Raw genomic sequence first — 22,871 nt, 5'->3', positions numbered from 1 at the left:
TAACACTTTTTTTCAATTGTCTCATGAACGAAGAAATGCTAAACGATATCTTTTGCATAATAATATATCTGTTGATTAAAAATGTATAAAAATTCAATATTGCAATATAATATATCTATTGATAAAAAATGTATAAAAATTTAATGCTGTATAATAATATATCTATTAATCAAAAATGTAAACAAATGTATTCAATATGACACATCATTTGTACCACTTATTATTACACATCGCGATCGCCATAAGAATTATTGACTGTTATAACAGGACAATCACGAACATTGATGATCCCATCCGTGTAGAGTAGTCTTTCAATCGCTATAATAAATAAAATGAAATAAAACGAACACAACAATGGAGCGAAATCAGTATAAAAGATTTTCGATCATAAATGACAGCTCACAATGTCAAAGCTCTTTGTAAAATGTTTCCCATATTAACATGAGAGGAACGCAACATTATAGGCCTTAACATTGTGAAGATGCTAAAAGGTTGAAGACAATGTTCTTCCACTGATTTCTTTCGCACCTTTCTTGAAGATAATTAGAATTTACCTAGGACGCCTTATTCTCCAAAAAAGGAAAGTAATCCACGATAAATAATACTATTCTAGAAACCGTCGTTAAATTTTCAGACCTGATGGCAAAAAACCCTAGACTTAATAATGAAAAACTGACTATAGTATATAATGTATGATGTCTTACTGTCCCTTGTGCAATATTTTTACTAGACTTTGAATGAACCTGAAATTGGCAGTAAGAGGCAAATGAGAAAAAAATACAAATTACTTAAGATCTCTCCCTTGTGCAATATTTTTACTAGACTTTGAATGAACCTGAAATTGGCAGTAAGAGGCAAACGAGAAAAAAATACAAATTACTTAAGATCTCAAAAATGTAAGAAGCAATATATATTGTAATCCCAAAACTTAGAAAGCAGAACGAATTACACATCAATAGTTCATTATTACATTGAAAAAATAAAAGCATTCTTAATGTTTGCCATAATTTTGATCCACAGTCCCCAATTAACATTTTTGCTAAATACAAACTATACAAGTCTGAGTGAAGAAAATATTTCAAGCTGCATTATTTTTTAGTTACTTACCAAAATCTGATGGCTCACGTGATGGGAATTACGATTTTATATATAAAATGTATTTATAGACATCACTCAATCAATTTAAATTTATAACGTACATCCGATCAAGTTCTCATCTTAATTATACATATCGGATAGATAACTCAACAGCGTAAGACGATCAGCGATGGATGATGATTCAAACTGGTGTTTGCATACAAATAAAAAAAAATGCAATTTCAAGAACCTTCGTAATATTTCAATTTTTATGAGGGTGTGCACTATTTAAAAAAGTTTGGAACTATATATATCCGCAGTGCATTCGAAATATTATTTTGTAAAACATTAAATTTCATTTTTCAAGAAATAATACACATGTATAGAGCTTAATATAATTTAAATACTCAGGATAATGTGACAAATAAACAGGCCGTTAGAACACTGGATGAAGAATTAAGATTTTCAAAATCTGAAATAACATTTAATCACCTTTTTACTTATGCTTACTTTAATCTTGCCATACCTAGCCAAAGTGCAAATTTTAAGGCTTGAATTCTGCATAACTTTTACATTCTTTTCCAAAAATAAATTAAACTTCTACCAAATAAGGATTTTGGTACATGTGTTATGTTTTACATTGTTATACACGTAACAAATAGTATTAATATGTTAATAACTTATTAATTGTTATACAAGTATCTACATGTATTACATGTACATGTAGATTAATATGTAAATAACGCCACATTTTCACATACAAAAAAACCCAGAATGAACTCACATTCCAAGCTAAAAATACCAGATTTTTTTTACCCAATATACCTGTGCATTGTATATGATATGTTCATATGTTAAACCATAAAAAAAACCTGACTTATTACACTAACATATCAAGGATTTAAAGACACTTTAATTTCCATTTCAGTTCTGTTGGTTATTTTGTAATACGACCAACTTATTAACTGTATGGTTCCAATAATGATTGGATACCAACACACCAAGAAGAACATAGCATCCTTCAGGTCCTTCAGTTGGTCGGGGGACGGAGTGCTTGCTGTGGGTCTGACAGGACTGTTTTTGGAATGCTGTATATAACTGTATCCGTATCTGTTCAGTATGGCCACTGCCAACATGGGAGACAAAGAGATAGCAGGCTTCACGAATAGAGCGTTAGTTCCGTACACCATAGATGATATTGGGTGTCTGTAAGTGCAAATTAAATGACAAAAATTTTTATACATGTAGTGTCTAATATTTATCATTTACAATTATATAACATGCACATGCTGATTGATATAATACTTTATATACATCTTTGTAATTATCAGTGCAGAAAATTTAAATGAAAATCTCCCAAAGAATTTATACCTTTAATATTGACATGGTAACGGAGAACAAGAGGCCCATGGGGCCACATCGCTCACCTGAGCAACAATTGGCGTTCAAAAGATATTGTGCCATATGGTCCCTCGGTAGAATAACAAAAAATAAATATTGTCAAGTATTCGAATTTTACAATTATTTTTGCATACACGTAATCTTTGACATTGTACCTTCATGAAATACTATTTTTTACCAGAATAAGAAAATCCTACGCAAGATATAAAACTAAACATTTGGTAGGGGTACACTGTTAAGTTGCTAACTTCCAATTCCCTATATTTTCGTTCTGCCCCCCCCCCCCCACACACACACACTTTGTAAAGCGATCAAAATATATGAGAGCATATAGGTACATTTGTTTCATCAACTACTTACTTGTTATTGTATTTAAAAAAAATATATAATAGTTATTGTATTTTATTTAAAAAATCCTTCATGTATAGATGTGAAGAAGAAAATTGTACCTCAATGTGCTCAATTCCTCAAATTAAAACATTCAAAAATTTAATTTGTTTTCCATTATAATTAAATGACTGTTATTTACCCTGCGTACAAACCAGGATAATTTTCCACTGTGATATTTTCTTAGGAATAGCGATAATTATTTTATCCCCATAACAGAAATGTGTCAAAACTATGGAAACTGTTTTAAAGATGTCGTTTTTATTTACTCGTGTCTGAAAAACTATCAAAATTGATGTAGATTTCACATTATTTATTGTATAATGAGGGGACCCCAGAGAGTAGGTATATACAGAATATCATTCTTTTATTTTTTTTGTACAAGTATTTAACATACTCTAATTCATATAGAATTTCTAATGTTCAACCAAAATTTCAGCGTCAATCGTAGAATTATACGCAAGATACAGAGCTCACAGTTTCCCTAGGTTTGAGTCATATTTTGTTGACATGACTTTATTACATTCAGCTTAAGATTTTTAACTTGGTATTTCCTATTCAGCATTTAAAATGGGAAAAAAGAATGGCCTAAGATTTTCAATTCTTTTATTCACTCAAGACCAGTTCATTGGTATTTAAGGTTCAAAATCAGTTTATACAAATGTACACAAACACAGTCAAGGATCACATGTACAGTAGGAGTAATAATGACGAAAAAAGGTTAAGTTTACAATACAATAAGTTGTTAAAATTGGTTTCTGGAAGAACAGACTTTGAAAATTTTCTTAATAAATATTGACAAATTTTTTACTTTTTTAATCTTTAGTTTTTAAGATCTGTGTACAAACATAGAATTGTGAGCAAATCTCTGTATCTTAATTGCTTATAATTCGAAGCTTAACACTCAAATATGGTTAGTAAATAGAAATTGTAAACAATTAAACACAAGAAACATGCATGCACTATTACAAATAAAGAACACAATTTATTTTTTCGAAATGAATCATATATATACATGTATATATACTTACATATTTCCTTCAGCGATATCAAACTCTATTTAAACTGAATAAACTCGAGAAAATGCCGAGCATCGATCTCAACAAAACCTATTGCATTAATCTACCATTACGCAAAAGATAATGCCGAATTACCGATAGAATGAATTGTATTTCAGTACTTTTTTGATACATCAGATTTTGCTTAATTTGCGCAGGTAAAGAGTTAACTGTTTGATCTACCGAAGTCTCTGTTTGAATTGATACGTAAAAATCACGAAATACGAGAGTTCCCAGGTTAAATTACAAAGCATAAATAATGAATACGAAACGAAAATCAGTACAAGCTAACACCAACGTCATGTGTGAAATCTGTCAACGCATTGAAATATTTAGCCTCAATTTACTTCACAAAATCGGCACCAATATATTTTGCATGTTTCAAAAATTTCCCTTCATACACGAACTGTTGCATAAACAAGCAAATTCATCATAGTCAGATCGACCCTTTTTCGTATAATGTCATGGCTGCTTTAAACAAAGAACCTCGTTTTAGAAGTATGGAATACGAGTCTTGGTAAAATGGGTATGCAAACCCGGGCCGTGGCAAAATAAAAGCCGGGGTAGATCGGCAATCGTCAATTCCAAATACGCATTATTTTGCGGCAATATTTACAGCGAATACAAATATAACTGGTCCATCAAATATCCTGAAATTTTAATGAGATTGGCAGATTAATAACTGCCAATCTTTTGTTTTGACCAGGCCAAGTCTTCCCTACCCATTTTACCGGATGTCGAACCGAAGCTGAAACACGCCTTTCCTTTATCATTTTTTTCGTAATAACTCAGATTTGAAACTGAATTAGACCTTAATTTTTGCAATTTATATTTTCCTTCCCATAAGGATAATTTATGCTAAACTACGTTGAATTTGCCTCGGTAGTTCTTGAGAAGAAGATTTTTTAAAATGCACCCCCCTTTTTCTACAGTTTCAAGGTTTTCTCCGCTTTGAATACAGATCGTACTTTTATTTCTGCAATTTATATTCGCCATCCCATAAGGATGCTTTGTGCCAAATTTGGTTGAAATTGGATAAGCGGTTTTAGAGAAGAAGTTCAAAATGTAAAAAGTTTACAGACGGACGGACAGACAGACGGACAGACGGACGACGGACAAAATGTGATCAGAATAGCTCACTTGAGCTTTCAGCTCAGGTGAGCTAAAAACGGTATATTTAAGAATAAGACGTAAAACACATATCCAATCATTTCCTTATCTTTACTTAGCTTTATCATTTCTTAAGTATTTAAAATGTAACATGTAAGTATGATTCAAATAAAGTAAAACATAAGTGACTTTTCAGCTTTGACAGTTAACTCGGACAAAAGTCTTACTTTCTGTTGTATTTCCTCATGTTGTCATCAGCGATGTCCGACAAAGGAATATTGAACAAGGAATATGTACCATTAGCAAAACACCTACAAAAATAGAAGGAATCATATTAACGTTTTCTATTCCTTCTCAAATATGTAGTACCATTTGGAGTAAAGGACTACAACTCTAACCTAACGCACTTTTTTGCTTCTAGATTTAAATATAGAGCATATTTTTTTCATTTTTGCAACACGCAAAAATACCCGGATATAAGTATATTGTATTCTAATTTAATTACACAAATACAAACTTCACTGACCCGTCAAGAAAAAAAAATAATATCAATATCCACGGATATGTGCTTCCTATTATGTAATATATGAAAAAACCTCCACATATCTTCCAAATAAAATTGGTTCGAATGACTTTCTTATAAGGAATTTGCCGAAGTATAGGAGCTGTCGAAATCACAAGAATCTGTTAATAAAAAATCTTTGCAAAATCAATCCAATAATTATCAAAGAAGATAATCTTTTTACAGTACATCTTAAAAAACAAGTTTAGAATTGAAGACAAAATTACAAGAAAAATACTCATCTTTGCAGGACAGTTATGCTTACCTTTGATGCAAAAGGAACAAAACCATAGAAAGTGCTCCGAGTAGACGGGCTAATTTTATCTGAGGAAATTAAATGATCACAAAAGATGGCCAAAAAATTGTAAAGAAATGTACGATGAAACTCCTGAAAGAAGTTGGTGATGACAAACGACAAGAAGTTGGTGTCACTGACGATCTGCCACGTCTGTTTCAAGTAAGACTCGCCCTCGGATTTTTCGTGACAAACGTCGTCTGCTTCTTTGTTTTCATCTTGCATTTGTTGCAGATCGTACTGAGTATGGCAGTTCTTACCACAGTAATACATCAAACACCAGCTAAGTAGTGCTATAAGTACTGTTGTGACCTGAAATGCTTTAAAGTCCTGCAAACCATTAGAAGCATGCTCTAGCAACATCACGCTGATAGAACCAAACAATGCCGCAACCTGTGCAGCACGAGTTATTGTTATTCTGATGTTTGTGTCTTTTGAGATCTCTGTGAAAAGACAGCACATTGCCAAACCAATAAACGTAAAGAGTGTATCCCATAAGCACAACGCAAATATAAGATGGATGCCTACAATCGCTGGATTTGTACTCCACTGGAACCACGGGACAAGGAAGGAGAGACAGAAAAATGGAGCCGAGTACAGAATCATGGCACGCCGAGTTCTCAGGATTTTAAAGTTTTTATTGTCAGAGCAATATGCAAACAGAGGATCGTTGACGGCATTCCATACCATAAACAAGACTTGCGAAAACTGGAACCAGGACTCCTCGATGTGGTAGAAGTTCAGAAATACTTTAACGTAGTAGAAATTGTAAGCACTGCTCAGCAAAGAAAATCCACATTCCAGGGCACAGTAAGCCAATATTTGCTTCTTTTGTGTACCCATTATGCTTTTGAATTGCGTACTTTCTCTTGGGTACGTCTTGGGTACGTCAATGCAACCTTTCACAACTGCATATCTGTAATTATTAAAGCAAAATGTTATTTTATTTACCTCGGTATGAATGTAAATGATGATTACCTGGCTAACATATCAACATTTTGACAATTAGCAGGTTTTTGCTATAATTACGAGCTAACTAGAATAGCGTATACATTTCTTAAAACCCATCACCCTGATGGAATTAAGAACATGCGGTGAAGATAAAAAACAGTTTCAGGAGGCGAAATGCATATACATAAAAGACGAAAGTCGAAAAATCCATTGGACATGATTGCCAGTAGGGGGTTTTCGTAACCACTAATGGACATCTTCCTTCAGAATATACTATGTCTTGAAGTATATAACCAATTGTGTTTCATATAAAATGTTTTGCTTCACTTGACTAGTGAAACACTTACATTAAAAAGTAAATATCTAATATAAGAATTAAAGCCTTAGGGTAGAACTTATTTTCAATAGTAAGACATACTAGTATAAATTTACATTTAGTATTTTCTTTAAAAATATCTATATTACTTAAATATAGATCCCTTTTATTGATAAGGTTGAAAGTGATCTCGAGCGGACAACCTCGTTTTGTTTTTATGCAAAATAATTTATTTTGAGATCTAAAGTCATTTTGTTCCGGCAAAAAATTCCGAATATCCTACTTTCTTGCTAAAATCAGTATTTTTCCTTTGGATTATTTCAAACGCGGGCGATGTTAATACTGAATCTAAATCAGGTGAAAAAATGTCATCCAAACATAAGTTATAGATACAGCACTGTGATACAAAAAATTAATATTTGTAACAGATATCAGAATATACCAGTATAAGTTATCTGATAAGTCATTTTGTCTATTACTATTGCGAATTTTCTCTGTTGTTATTACAATACTTTTAAACATTATTACCTTATGTTATAAAATATGGTCTCTAAAGGAAGACTGACACAAATCTTCAACACCCAAAAGAACTGACAAAGCTGTTATTCATCCTTTGCTTTTCATGACATGAATACCAATTATTCTACTACGTGGACATAAACACTCCACTTCTCTTTATCTTTTAACAAGCGGTGCACCCTACTCAGATTACTCAGAACTAAGGGCTAGTAGTACCAAGAAATACATTGTAGTTAGATATCCAGAGTGATCGTTCGTACTTTCCAGTGACTACCTGGCCATTTCCGCTCGCGGCATACGTTATTTTTCACAAGCGGAAATGAATGAGTTGTCCGATTAGTGACAGCTAATAATGATATAATAATATGTTCAACGGTGCTACCGTTGTTGCGAGCGCAGCAAGAAATTACACATACCTTCCATCATGGTCAGCTTAGTGTTATTAAGGTATTACATGTAACGAACGTCAAAGAATTTGAGAGAGAGAGAGAGAGAGAGAGAGAGAGAGAGAGTGGTCCCTGTTTGTAGGTGCATGTGTATTTTCCCTCTTTCAAATTTAATGGTTTGACTAATTGCAATATCTGCATAATTTTTTAAACTGTTTATTTTTTCTCTTTTTTCATTTTTATTTAGTTCAAAATGTCCTATTGTTTATTTCCTTCCTACCCATATACTTACTTAAATGCATGCCCAATTAGCTTAAAACTAGATCGATGTGACAGTAAAGGGTGGCTCTTGCTAGTAAGATAATTTTATTTCCAAATTCTGGGCCCTTTTAGGCATACAAAGGTACATGTAAAGAAAAACAAAGGGAAAAAAACAAAAAATAATAATTATAAGAAATTCAAAAACACATACACACTAACAGAGAGAGAGAATGTTTCTAAATGATAGTATATATTTATGTAATCTCGATATTAAAAAAAATGTCAATGAGGCAGGTATCGCAGTCTATTATACATATATTACATGGCTTCGAGGGCGACATACCAGAATATTTGACCCGAGGTGACAGGAAAGCCCTGGAGTGTTATGTCGCCCGATGCCGAAGGCAGAGGGCGACGTAACACTCCAGGGCTTTCCTGTCACCGAGGGACAAATATTCTGGTATTGTCGCCCGAGAAGACATGTAATATATGTTATATAACATTTTTAAACAAATCAAACTCGGGTTATCAACATATATTTATTTAATTCACAAGGCAGAGGCAAATGTTTTTAAAACACTCACGCTTGAGTTTATCACTTTTGTCGTATTTGCCGAATTTTTTCATCAATTAAACTATCGAGATCATATGAATTAAGATGAACAAACCGCAGATGTTGGCCTGACATGTTTAAAATTCGCGGATCTGTTTACGTTTGCTTAGCAACTGGCTCGTTGAATTTCGAACCCGACGTAATTAATATGCAGAATTCTTGCACGCGATGGTGATATTACAGTTTCGGGAGGGCAATATAACTATTTCCTGTGAAATATAACTGTTTCCGGGAGGGCAATATAACTGTTTCCGGTGTTATTTAGCAATTTTCAGGGCATAGTAATAAAATTATCTCATTTGTGACATAACGAGAAAACTTATTCAAAAATGTTATATAATGAAATAGCTAATACACGCATTACAAATGTTTGATCTACCTCCAAAGTTATCGTGGGAAATATAGCGCGAGAGCACTGTGACGTCATCCATAATCTTTTTTGTCTTTGTTTACGTATCTCGACTCAATACGAAAGTATGGAAGTTTGTTACAAATCTCTTGTGCCTCGCCAAAGCTTGTGCGGTACTCAAAACGTGTCTTTAAACCTCAAGACACCGTTATTACGAGTTAAATGTCAGCCAATTTGGCATAGCACCACGGGTGAAAACATTAGAGAGCATTATGGGACGTAGACAAAAATTTTTGTTTGATGAACTGTAGGTTTAGCTCGTTCTTTTTCCCGCGCACACTGGCTTCGCTCGCTATTACTGATCACGGTAATTAATTTACCAATTCTAATTTAAACACTGATAAGACTTCTTAACTTTATTTTTTTCTTCATTTTCTTTATACAATACATTTTGATCTTCCAATTTATTTCATGGTTCTGCTAAGAAGATCTCGTAAAATGTTAAAACAATTGATGAAGATTTAATTTAAGGGGAATGTGCGGCCATCTTGTACATTTGAGGATAAGAATGTAAACATTTCTGGCTTGTTTCTGCTCGAAACTGTCAAAAAAAGTTGCCAAAAGATAAAAGAGCAATAAATATCAAGTCCTACTTGTCATTTTGCTTAAAAAGTATGCATACATGAACAGGACAATGCTTTTTTAATTACTCAACAGCTGTCGAACTGCGCAGCTACAGACTTGTTTTGAAGATTTACAAATCTGAAAAAAAATATGAAGGGGGTTCATTGGTGTCCTCTCTACAACTTCTTCTCAACAAATGGTTGTAGGGAGGACACCAATGAACCTCCTTCATATTTTTCAGATTTTTAAATCTTCAAAATATGTTTATAGCTGCGCAGTTCGACAGCTGTTCTGAGTAATTAAAAAGGCATTGTCCTGTTCTTGTATGCACACGTTTCAAACAAAATGACATGTAGGATTTGTTATGACAGTCACTACTACTGGTACATTGAAGGAAAACATAAATGCATGTACCACTTTCTGAAGATTTGGTTATGTCCAGTCAGTATCGATTTATTTCAAATAGTGAACCTATTAAAGGAATATACATGTATGTAAATTGTACCGATGTCAAGGAAAATGTTGGTCAAGTAAAGAATTCTCAAATATTCTTCTCGCTAATGCAAGCAATCCATTTTTGTATCCACGCACGAGCGTATATAATAGGTCCATCAAATGCCTTTGTCAAATGCTTTAGTCCATACGCTCCAAATCATCGACCATCTGTTGCTGGGTCAAACTCTGAAGAAAAAATCGTTCCATTTTATCAAAAACGTGATATATATACGTCGGTGGTGGATCTGAAGAATCAGACTGGTGTGATACATTTTATTTTAACGGTGCATGAAGTTGCTTTTGATATACTAGTATACGGTATATATGTCAGCTTGAGATGCTGGTCACAATATACACCTCCTGTGGTATTCCCTCGGAATATTACAAAATGTGTTTTGCTAAAGTAGTTATGGTTCATAGCATAAATTTTCTGATGACAAATTGAGGGTACACAATGACGTCACTGTCCTTGTCATTCTGCAGAATGACACGGGAACAAGCATGATTGTTTTGAATATAATACATGTATCTGAAAAAGGATACTTTGCCAATCCGCTTTACATCATCCGGACAGCCCAATGCCGTTGAAAAAGTTAGAGAGTAGATTGTAAGACTTTTTGCCCCGATAAGAAAGATTTACGCATGAAAACTCTCGTTTTAAAAACTTATAAGCAATAGGCATCAACTTTTTGTATCACTGTTACATAGAGGAGTTTTTAAGTTTAATTTGTATCATGATCCCTGAAGGGTAATAAGGGTTACAAATACATGTAAGTTCTAAAGCCCCAAAGTGGATTCAAAAACCCTTTTCCCGATTAAGCGATATCATATTTTAAAGTTCAATATCCCGATAAGCACTACTATGTAATACGAAAAACAAGCTTTAATTTGAAATTGAAGCCTATGATTTGAAACTGTGAGGAGATCCCGAGGCAAAACAATGATCTAATCAATAATCAGTAAAGTCTTTGACGACTCCAATGTTTACGTAATATACAATATAAATTATCAAACCCTTTGGTATTGTGTTTCCTTGTACAAGTTTGTGTTGGTTATGTTATTATATTTAGATATACGGTGTAGTACATCGCAACATCAATTCAAACATTTGAAATAAACAGGTTTTTTTCTTAATATAAAAATATACGGATGCATAAACATAAAAGTTTGCAATCTTACAGACAGGCAATAACAGATGTAGATATGTCTCATCGCAGATAATAAATATATGCGCAAGCAAATAATGAATAGTTTTTACAACGGCGATAAAAAACCAAGAATTACATAACTTACGTTAGCGAGTTTTTTCCCCTGTATGACTATAAAAGATAGCTTTTGCATTTTCCGAGTGTTTAAATTATTTAACATGTACGACAGCTGCGTCATCAATTTTTTGTCGCTTATTGGCACAATTATATACGAGTACAAATAATACCGAGCGCAGCGAGAGGCGGGCGAAGTCCGCCTCGCGAAGCGAGGATTAATGGTAACACGTATATATAAGAAAATCAGTGAAAAGTGATAGTTGAATCAGGGGTACTAAGGCCAAAAAAAATTTCTTCCAGCCCTGGGCGCCGCCATCTTGGCAGCCATTTTGTTTTTAAATAGTTAGTTCGATCATTGATTGATCGGTACTTATCGATGTTTGTTGCCCCTAAACTCGATTAAATAAGTTCCAGTGTTTCAATAGAAGGTAATTCGAATTAAAAGAAATTAAAAGGGAAACCAGATAATTTTCAATAGTGCTTTAATCAAGAAACACGACTTGTTCTATGTATGTCTTATCAAATTATCAGATGGAAAATAAGATATTAAGGTCAATTAACTGATCTTTTAGATACCGAATAAAGTATTTAGTTTTATTACAGCGGCATTCATATGAATTAAATTAAACAGTGAAAGAAGAAATAAAATAAAAGTTCGGAATAACGTAACTCTCTTCGGCTATTTCCGAAGACAAAACGAACGTTTTACGTCTAAAATATGACGTCATAATGTAGACTGAGCACGCGACGTTTAGTTAAACTTCGGCTAAGAATTTGAATAGGCAAACAGGCGGAATAAATTTTATTCTATAAAAATCAAACTGCACTGTGTTAAATCTGCGCTCGGTCTAACGGTCACACCGTTTACATATTAAAGCTGCTTGGTCCGATTTTATATCGAATTTTATGCACGATTTTAAACGATGGTTATGCTAAGTATATCTATAATAATAGACATTGCAGCAGTTTTCCCAGTCAATTAAGCCAAATTTCAATGAAGAAAAATACGTACAATATTTGCTAACAAAACAAACGACATAAAAGGGCACCGCGTTATTTCGCTTCATGTTAAAGTTCACCCCTGACGACGAGATGGGTATGGTTGTATAACGACTTTGACATCGCTTTAAATAAAGGTCGAAATGATCAGACAAATTACAGATAAATATGTGTACGTTTTGTTCGCTAATATTTCTGAAGTTTGCTTTCTTTACAACCGATGCATAGCATGCGGGTTGAATAACCCCAATTATTCGGGGGACGAAACCAAACGGTTTCTTTTTCTAAACATTCCCGTGATGAATTTTGGTTTGTTTTTTCGTTTGCCCAAAAAGAATTTATTTTTATTTACTTTGAATATTTCTAACTTTGAAAGGAGACTGATTCTGCTGGTGTAAATAGGAGAAAGTCCATAACTTTCTAAGATAAATGATAAAATCGGACCAAGCAGCTTTAAAATCTATTCAAAACGCACAAAGTAGGATCCGCCTGCATGGTTGTCTACTCAAATAATCGTCAAATAAAATAAACGCCGCGTGCTCAGTCTACATTATGACGTCATATTTCAGACATAAAACGTTCAAGTTTTGTCTTCGGAAATAACAGAAGAGAGTTAGGCCCTACGTGATTCCGAATTTTTTTTTATTTCTTCTTTCATTGTTTATCAATCTAATTCATATGAATGTGAATGCCACTGTAATAAAATTAAATACTTTATTCGGTATTCGGTATCTAAAAGATCAGTTCCTTGACGTTAATTTTTTTATTTTCCATCTGATAATTTGATAAGACATACATAGAACAAGTCGTGTTTCTTGATTGAAGCATAATTAAACCTATCTGGTTTCCTTTTTAATTTCTTTTAATTCAATTTACCTTCTATTGAAACACTTGAACTTATTTAATCGAGTTTAGGGGCAATAAACATCGATAAGTACCGGTCAATCAATGACCGAACTAACTTTTTAAAAACAAAATGGCTGCCAATATGGCGGTGCCCAGGCCTGGAAGAAAAATTTTTTGGCCTTAGTACCCCTGATTCAACTTTCATTTTTCACTGATTTTCTTATATATACGTGTTACCATTAATCCTCGCTTCGCGAGGCGGGCTTCGCCCGCCTCTCACTGCGCTCGGTATAATTATGGAGTATCCGATAAAAGATTTATGTATTATTTTTGTATATAAGTATATTTCTTTTTATTTCAAAAGGATCAAAATGTTTTGGTCTTGGATTCAACACATTTGTAAACTTTATGAAAATTCGGCCAGGTCTGATTGATTATACACTGTAAAAATGATCAGATCTTTAAAATGTCGTTGGTTTTGAAAAGTTCAATGATTTTTCTCAATTCTGTTGGTTATTCTGAAAAATGACCAACTAATCAACTGAATGGTTCCTAAAACGATTGGATACCAACACACCAAGAAGAACATAGCATCCTTTAGGTCCTTCAGTTGGTCGGGGGACGGAGTGCTTGCTGTGGGTCTGACAGGACTGTTTTTGGAATGCTGTATATAACTGTATCCGTATCTGTTCAGTATGGCCACTGCCAACATGGGAGACAAAGATATAGCAGGCTTCACGAATAGAGCGTTAGTTCCGAAGACCATAGATGATATTGGGTGTCTGTAAGTACGATTTCAAAGAATTCATTAAGTCATTGTTATGTAAATAATTTTCATATTAAGGTAACAGCTTGAGTACATAACGAATTCCCCCACCTTAAAAGGAACAAATTGCGTATGAAATGCATAAACATATTTTTGATATCTACATGTGTAAAATTTAATTGAAATTTGTAACGCAAGATAGTCTTACTTTCTGTTGTATTTACTCATGTTGTCATCAACAATGTCTGACAATGGGAGATTGAACAGGGAAAACGTGCCATTAGCAAAACATCTACAAGGAAAACAAAAGCAGTCATATCATCGTATTACAATACACTCGCAATTTCAATCTGTGTTTAAATCAACAATTTTCACGAAAATGAATCATAACAAATAATGACAAAAAATTTAAAAATTGAAAGACAAAAACAAAAATACTATGTTAAGCCAAAACTTAAGCTTTCATAAAATAACGTAGTACAACAGGATCTTATTTTTTAAAAGTCACATATAATGGGAAGAAAAAAGAACCTACGTGATTCGACGTTTGTTTCCAACTTATATTTCACCATGTCATTACTAGTATTCTAACTGCTAATTAAATATATATCAACTGACATTCAGCTAAATTTTTCTATTATTATTGAGCAACATAATTATCTAAACTTGTTAAAAATTCAATGACAAAGTCTTTAAAATTAAAGTGACATACCCTGTGATTTAGACTGACGTGACAACATGAATATACCCAGAACTTCGTGATCCATGCGTTATATTCAAAGCTTTTATCTTAAGTTACCTCTTTACTTTGAATTTTCTAAATTTTGATTTTGATTGTAGTTTTTCTTGAAGTGAAAGTAGAGAAATAGAGGGGAATTACATACATGTCGTAATTAGAAATTTCACTGACCCGTCAAGAAAGAAAAATAATATCAACATCCATGGATGATGATTTCCTATGAAGAAATACATAACAACACCTCCACATATTTTCCATATAAAATTGGCTCTAATGACTTTCTGGTAAGGAATGTACTGAAGTATGGGAGCTGTCGATATCACAAGAATCTGTAGATAAAAAATGCACAATAAACCAGTGAAAAAAATAGAAACATATTGAATCTTTCAAAAAACAAGTCCATTTGGAACGGAAGACAAAATGTTGATTTGTAATCTGATTGTGGTTACCTTTGCTGCAAAAGGAACAATACCATAGAAGGTACTCCGAGTGGACTGACTGATCTCATCGGAGGAAACTAAATGATCACAAAAGATGGCCAAAAAATTGAAAAGAAAAGTACGATGAAATTGCTGACAAAAGTTGGTGATGACAAATGACAAGAAGTTGGTGTCACTGACGATCTGCCATGTCTGTTTCCAGTAAGACTCACCCTCGGTTTTTTCGTGACAAACGTCGTCTGCTTCTTTGTTTTCATCTTGCATTTGTTGCAGATCGTACTGAGTATGACAATTCTTACCACAGTAATACATCAGACACCAGCTTAATAGTGCTATGAAAACCGTGGTCACTTGAAAGGCTTGAAAGTTTTGCAACCCATTAGAAGCATGCTCTAGCAACATCACGCTGATAGAACCAAACAATGCCGCAACCTGTGCAGTACGAGTTATTGTTATTCTGATGTTAGGGTCTTTTGAGATCTCCGTAAAGAGACAACAACCTGCCAAACCAATAAATGTGTAGAGTGTATCCCATAAACACAACGCAAATATAAGATGGATGCCCACAATCACTGGATTTGTACTCCACTGGAACCACGGGACGAGGAAGGAGAGACAGAAAAATGGAGCAGAATACAGAATCATGGCACGCCGAGTTCTCAGGATTTTGAAGTTTTTGTTGTCAGAGCAATATGCAAACAGGGGATCGTTGATGGCATTCCAAAGCAAAAACAAAATCTGCGAAAACTGGAACCAGGACTCCTCGATGTGATAGAAGTTTAGAAACACTTTAACGTAGTAGAATTCGTAAGCACTGTTAAGTAAATCAAATCCACCTATAAGGGCGCTATAAGCCAGTATCTGCTTTCTTTGTGTATCCATTTTCAACACAAAATGTTGTTGTCAAATATTTTAAAGTTTCATCACAGCGTTCTTTCGCTATTACAAATCTGCAATTAAAAAGAAAAACAGACATACTTTTGATCGAGAGAAAATATCAATCAACATTTATCTTTGTTAATAAATTGCTTTAAAATATTTGTTAAGATAGAGCAATAGTTTACAAAAAATTAAAGAACTTATTTATACACCTATATATAATAATAATTTTATTTCTGTTAATGCCAATCTGGGTTGGTAACAACCATAATATTCAAATTTTTATATGGCCGTTTTATCATCGTTAAAAATAAAACTGGTTATGTATAATGATGCTACAGATTTAGTAGATATAATATTAAGTAAATAAAGATGTTGCAATAATTTCCATTCCGATTGATTTAGGATGAAATATTGAATATTGATCTTTTTCAATTCAAATATTTTTTCCGGTATGATATAAATTTAGATATATGCAAATCAAAGAAAATGTCACTCAAGATATTAGAAAGTTACTTGTATTGTATTGAAACACTTATAAATATAATTTACAAATAAAGTTTATTTGAATCATTATCGAATCTGAATGTTCTAGACTTGCATATAGAAAAACTAGAACATTGCTTAAAATCTAACCGTTGACATAAAAAGTTGTACTATCCAAACAAAGCCAAGTATTTTCAATGATGTTTAATGGACTTTTGCCAACTACTGTTATTGTGTTTGTGCCAATAAAATAGTTTATTTTCGTATCTTTATCAAATAGGATTACGAGTTGATAAAACAGGTTGAGAGATTTGCTTAGTTCATTCTAACGTTTAACTTATTTATCCATTATAATTTCCTTATATGAATGATTGAACTACATTTGAAAGATATGTGTAGATAAGTAAATGAAGTGATTTAAGGATTGGTAAAAGTTAGTTATCAAGAGCATATAAAATTAGAGGTAAACATTTAAACTTTATCCTTGATAGGGCTGTATAATCATTTATTTTCCGGCTAAAACATTGCATAGCACAGGCATATAACACAGGATTGACAAACAATATTTATTTTGTTATAATGTATAAAAAAATTAAAATATCGTATTGATATATACCATTGCATGTGCACGAATTATGCATTTCATTAATTGCTAAATAACTATTTCGAATTTCCTCTGCTCGTGAAACAATATTGATATTATGATAGGTAACGCATCCGATAAAAAAAAATTATAGGGCAATGGCAGGGTTTGGGGGGGGGGGGGGGTATAAATATATAGCGATACTAACCTTCAACTACATGACAATGAAATCACAATCGACAATATTGGTGGACGAAGGAACGAAAGTTGTTTTTATTTTTTAATTTTCAGAGTTGTCGTTCGTAATCCCGCGGTTGCGGCCCTAAAGATATGTAAACCAGTATAACATTCGGTTGTATGAGATCCTAATAAATTATCATTTCCAATAATAAAAACGCCAATAAAATTTAATTACAAGAAAAATTGTCCACTCTATTTACCTGTGAAACAAACGCATTATACATTGGCGGATCCAGAGGGGGGTTCCGGGGGTCGGAACCCCCCCCCCCCCCCCCCTTTCTCTGGAACATATAATTTTTTGGAAAACTTGTAATGCCTATTTAAAGGCAACTGTCCCCATTTATAATATAAATACTGTAATTATTTCAAATAAATGCTTTTAAAATTGCTAATTTAAAGATTTTTTTACAACGTACCGTAATTTACATGTACATGTATTTCTTATATGAAAAACCCTAACGATTTTTTGTTATCGAAAAAGGTACTCCCCATCAGCATCCGGTGCTCACATCTGTGGGTAAAAACATGTGGAAAATTAAAAAAAAAATTAACTTAGCAGTGTCGCTAAAAACACAGATTTATAATAACATCTACAATGTATTGTCTACTCTATTTCTTTAAAAAATCGATTATAGTTCATTTTATGCAAGTTATAGTGTATGCTATTTTTCTGGAATGCTAGCTATACCGTACCTTCATACCCACATGAAACACCAAAGAAAGCCCTTTTTTGTTTTGTTTCCAAGAATCGGAAATTATGTTACAAAATACCGTGTAAGGGGTTTATATATAAACCATTATGAAAATGCACAACTTTTCAAAACATCGCATCTGTACTAGTGCCGGGTGATGTGGCGCACCCATTGTACATAGGTCACATCAAGTTCCCTGAGACGACTATTGCTTGTACAATTGTATTTCACATGTTCCATCTATTCAGCAGATAAACTATATCAATTGGAACCCCCCCTTTTCAAAATTGCTGGATCCGCCTCTGTTATATATGCTATGTAAGATTATCAACCCCAGAATTGCCTGACGTCAATATTTGTGCCACAGTAGTAATGTGTAAACATGTTATTAATTTACATAATAGAATGAACTGTAATTTTTTTGTTAAGTAAATCAAAGATCTAATTTATTTTCTTGATATATTTGTTTACTTGTTGTATTTAGAACCACTGAATATAAAAAAGACAACTTTAGTAGTGTATTTTCCCCCTGAAAAATATAAAACATGTTTTACAGTTCATTCTATTTTGTAGATTTACATGTTCACATGAACTGCTTCAATTTTAGACAGTCTGTCGAAAACAAGAAACATTTAAATGATTACGTCTCGAATTTAATAACCTTAAACTATCTAGTAACTACCTTGTATGTATTTTCATAATGTGTTTTTCGGGTATAATTGCTCTGATTTGTGTGATATTTTTACTTTTATAATAAGAATATTGGTATACCTGATGACACGATGTACTATGTTTAATTATGGATGTAAATTCACTTTAGAGAAGTGGTCAGTGTACAATATAGTCTTATATTTTGATTTTTTAAATTCATTTTCCTAAAATTTATGATATAGTTTTTTCGGAAATGTTAGACGCTTGAGGCATTATGATTTTCATGCAAGCTCACTCCTTTACTATACTTTATATCAAGAAATATGATGATCATTACATCCCGATAAAGGAAAGGGTGGGGCTGTCAGTATTTGAAATGAGATACAATGGTATTCCGTTTTGGTACATTTAAATAACCTATTTCACTTTTAGTTAGCAAGAAAACCTAACAGTAAAGACGCCATAGTATCTGCGAATGTCCTTGCATGGTCAACTTTAAAAATAAAAATTGTGACCTTTAATAGAAGGAGTGAAACCGAATTCTATTTCCAACACCCCCCCCCCCCCCCTTACAGAATCGAATGGACGTCCTCTTCGGCGTGATGTCAGTTTAATGTCAAGATAACGAGTTCTTAACCACAGATGATTGTAATTGGAAAAATTAAATTGTCACGGTAAAACATGAGCCCTGTCGGTATAAGAATCGGACAGTATGAAAGAATTAAAAATGTTTTTAAAACTATCTAAATTGCGTAAAGCATGTTCCAGTTCAAATTCTGAAGTTTGGGTCAATTTTCAACGCGTTGAGGTCATCATCAGAGATTAGAAAAAAAAAATTTAATCTGTTGAAAAATGACCCCTGGTAAAAATTTACGGCTTTTGGTCTCAATTTTCAACGTTAAAAAACACCCTCAGATCAATATTCAACTTTGAAAAATGAACCCAATTCAATTTTGAATTTGACATTATGTTGGTTTCTGCGTTTGTGTAGCAATAAAAAATGAATGTGTAAAACCCATCAAAATATGTGTTTAATTATTTTTGGATTGTTTTGGAAGAATTGTCAACATATAAAATAACGGGATAGTTAGATCTTGTGGAAGAGTAATAAAAGAGACAACACAATTAAATTGTGTTCTGGAAGTTCTTAGAACCTTCAACGCCAAAGCCAGCATTTATGTTTTTGATTTGGGCTTGCGTTCTCAAACACGCCTCTGGTTTCCCCAAGTCTTCTCAGATAGCGGAGAAGCTGTGCAGTGGCTGGATTGCATTTCTAACACTTTATTTTAATGCATTTATCAGTCCTCAAACTTGAAAATAGCTTAGATTATAGATAAAAAGAAAACTAGAATCTGTTAAATTTCATTCATAGTGTACCTAATTTATCACTGAGTAAACATTGGAATGTTGTACCTATGAGATAAACGTAACTTATGCCTCATTAAGTTTTTGTATCCTTTATGTGCAGCAAATATAAGATCAAACATTTTTTTATAACGTGTTTATTTGAACACACTAGCTGGTAAGAATTATAGACACACCCTCCTTATGAATTCCAGATTGCATTCTACTACAGTTTTTAGATCAACAGAGATCAAACAAATGCTGCGGCTATTTTTTCTGTAACATACGATGAAAGTCATCATAAAATTATAATTTTCAAACTTGAACCGATGAGTGGAGTCATCTTGTTTAAAATATGTGGATTTCTTTGCTGATTTAGGCTCTCTTGTAAACCCCAGTTCAACTGTCTCCATTGGCAAAAACGTATCACTGCTCATTGTAGCATGCTTTCTGATTTTAACATTTTCTTTATTGTTTTATAATGTTAAAAAACTTAAATTTTGTGTCCTTTGAACAGTCTTTGAAAATGCTAAGAATATCTTGTCTTATTAAAGATCTTGCATAAGACGTAAAGGTTAAATAAACGAAGTACTTATTATCGACAGAAAATCGCCTAGGTTTGATATTTGGACTTGCACCTTCAATGAATCTGGGGACAGTCCTTCATAGTTTCCATCCGGAAATTTCGATCGCTTGTGTGAACTCGTTTGTATGGAATGAGGTCCCCCATGGCTTTCAGTGAGTGCCATGTTTAACAAAACGGTTTTCCTAGAGTAATTTGAAAGTTTTACTATACACTTCCGCACTAACAGCATGCTTTCCAGAGATGATAAGCGAATATGAACAATAATGTTTTGAGAGAAATTCAAACGAAACAAAGAATCAAACTTTTGTCAAAAACATCTATGTTTTCCTTTATTTGTTATGTAACATAAGTGCTGGTTCAAGAGTTTGAAGGAAAATGAATGAAAAGGCAAATGTAGAAATTTATCAAAGGAAATCTGGTAAAGGAAAAAAGGTAAATAATTCATGTTATCCCATGTCTAAATACGATGATTAACTTGGCGTTACATCGAAGACGTACATGTCACACTATTGTCCGATCTCAAATGATATCCAGTGCTTTGAGTATTCCGTTTGATGCATAAACACTTGTAGTAAAGAGTTTGAGCCAAACTAAACGTCTCTTTCCTAAAGATTATATAAATCCATGGATCGATGATTGAGTTGGTGGTCGCCATTTCTATTCCGAGTAACTCAAAGCTTGGCCATCCTTCGAACGTCCCCAAAAGGTGGCCCAGCATATTGATCTAAAGGAGAAAAAGATAAAATCGTTAAGTTACTTTTCTTCCGATAAAATTAGAAATACAATTTTGAAATTATTTATACATGAAGCGTAATTGATCTTACCAATATCGGTAAAATGCAGATGCTAAACAGGAGGACAATGGAAAAAAGAAAGAGGATGATATAAGTCCCGTGTTTGTTTGCAATGATGGCGGACGATTTTGAACACTTTCTCTGGAGGACTATTGCCAGTAAGATCATGTTGGTTATGAAGGTGACGACAAGCACCAGAAGTCCGGTCAAGGCGTAGAGGAACGCAAAGCCCAAATCTGTAGGATTATCTGAAACAAAATTCACGAAACACCAAGAGTCCGGATAGAACAGTCGGCTGGATCTTCCCGCCATAAGATGACCAGACGATAGAAAAGCACAAACACCCCAAATACAGGCCAGAGTCACGGTGCTGTGGCGTCCTTTCTTGACGGATTTGTAGACGTATGGACAAATAAGAGCCATGAATCGATCTATAGACATCAAACAGACGATCATCGCGGATGCGATAATCGTGAACATCTGAACCACTGACATGTAGCTACACACAGTGTAAGAATAAGTGTACTGGAAATTCGTGGTGTATCGATGAATGGCGAATGGCAAGGCCAGCATCACCCCGATACCGTCCGTCAAGGCTAGTCCACAAACGTAACGATGGAATGGCCGCCATCGATGGGACCTCGCAGTGCAACATACTATCGTCACAGCAATAGAATTACCGATGACTCCCAGGAGACATAGCATTAACACAGGCACAATGGAAGGCGGGTCCGTTATACCGGACGGGGAACTGGAATAATTATACATCCCCGTTGAGGACTGCATATTTTCAAATGAAATTAGAAAATATTTTTAAACAACGTTTTGCCCGGGAAGTTATATAGCAAGTGATACGTTTTTTATAAAGCAAGGAAGTAAAAGATATAACCCAAAAAAACAGAAAATTTATGCAGCGTTATTTGATCAGTTGCGCATCTCCCCCTTAACCACCATAGCCTGTTGTTGAACTTTGACTCAGGCAAACGTACTGCTGTTCACTGGATTTTAATGGGATTCCAGTTGTGTTCACTTAAAAATTCTACTTTTAAAACAATTTTGTCTACATTTTTTAAAGTAAATATATGCTTTTTCCAAAAACATTTTTCGTTATTAGTTTTTCAAACCTGTTATCGGTATTTACGTTCTTTTTTGTATTT

At 33.5% G+C, this 22,871-nt stretch overlaps 2 protein-coding genes across 4 annotated transcripts; both read right to left on the bottom strand.

The window, feature by feature from the left end:
• Positions 1–44: 44 nt before the first annotated feature.
• Positions 45–11,042, bottom strand: LOC128167445 (transmembrane protein 180-like). Of its 2 annotated transcripts, none has more exons than XM_052833171.1 (6): positions 10,415–11,042; positions 5,861–6,806; positions 5,560–5,717; positions 5,261–5,344; positions 836–2,283; positions 45–743 (listed from the first exon to the last, which is right to left on the bottom strand). In XM_052833171.1, exons 2-5 carry the CDS (start codon positions 6,731–6,733, stop codon positions 1,971–1,973), a joined length of 1,428 nt encoding a protein of 475 aa, XP_052689131.1. In that variant the 5' UTR covers positions 6,734–6,806; positions 10,415–11,042; the 3' UTR covers positions 45–743; positions 836–1,970. The 2 variants fall into 2 exon arrangements, with proteins under 2 accessions (XP_052689131.1, XP_052689130.1); XM_052833170.1 differs by lacking the exon at positions 10,415–11,042 and adding an exon at positions 7,686–7,870.
• A 2,817-nt stretch (positions 11,043–13,859) lies between these two features.
• LOC128167757 (transmembrane protein 180-like) lies at positions 13,860–22,611 on the bottom strand. 2 transcript variants are annotated; one of them, XM_052833648.1, is made up of 5 exons: positions 21,745–22,611; positions 15,469–15,738; positions 15,191–15,348; positions 14,489–14,572; positions 13,860–14,296 (listed from the first exon to the last, which is right to left on the bottom strand). In XM_052833648.1, the coding sequence occupies exons 1-5, from the start codon at positions 22,498–22,500 to the stop codon at positions 14,002–14,004; spliced, it is 1,563 nt and encodes a 520-aa protein (XP_052689608.1). In that variant the 5' UTR covers positions 22,501–22,611; the 3' UTR covers positions 13,860–14,001. The 2 variants fall into 2 exon arrangements, with proteins under 2 accessions (XP_052689608.1, XP_052689607.1); XM_052833647.1 differs by lacking the exon at positions 21,745–22,611 and adding an exon at positions 17,616–17,739 and having other exon boundaries at positions 15,469–16,409.
• Between the last annotated feature and the right edge of the window lie 260 nt (positions 22,612–22,871).

This window comes from Crassostrea angulata, chromosome 10, assembly GCF_025612915.1.
Source record: "Crassostrea angulata isolate pt1a10 chromosome 10, ASM2561291v2, whole genome shotgun sequence".
Taxonomy (NCBI): domain Eukaryota; kingdom Metazoa; phylum Mollusca; class Bivalvia; order Ostreida; family Ostreidae; genus Magallana; species Magallana angulata.
Note: the sequence above shows the minus strand (reverse complement) of the source record. Positions and strands in the feature narration are given on the sequence as shown.

Bases quoted from the DNA above. Each gene is read 5' to 3' on its own strand.
- LOC128167757 (XM_052833648.1), bottom strand. From the start codon at position 22,500: ATGCAGTCCTCAACGGGGATGTATAATTATTCCAGTTCCCCGTCCGGT. The intron at 15,739-21,744 runs GTAAGATCAATT...TGTCATACTCAG, and splicing joins TCTGCATTTTACCGATATTG to TACGATCTGCAACAAATGCA. The intron at 14,573-15,190 runs GTCAGTGAAATT...TTTTCCTTGTAG, and splicing joins TTATTTTTCTTTCTTGACGG to ATGTTTTGCTAATGGCACGT.
- LOC128167445 (XM_052833171.1), bottom strand. From the start codon at position 6,733: ATGGGTACACAAAAGAAGCAAATATTGGCTTACTGTGCCCTGGAATGT. The intron at 5,718-5,860 runs GTAAGCATAACT...TTTTATTAACAG, and splicing joins TTGTTCCTTTTGCATCAAAG to ATTCTTGTGATTTCGACAGC. The intron at 5,345-5,559 runs GTCAGTGAAGTT...CTATTTTTGTAG, and splicing joins TTATTTTTTTTTCTTGACGG to GTGTTTTGCTAATGGTACAT.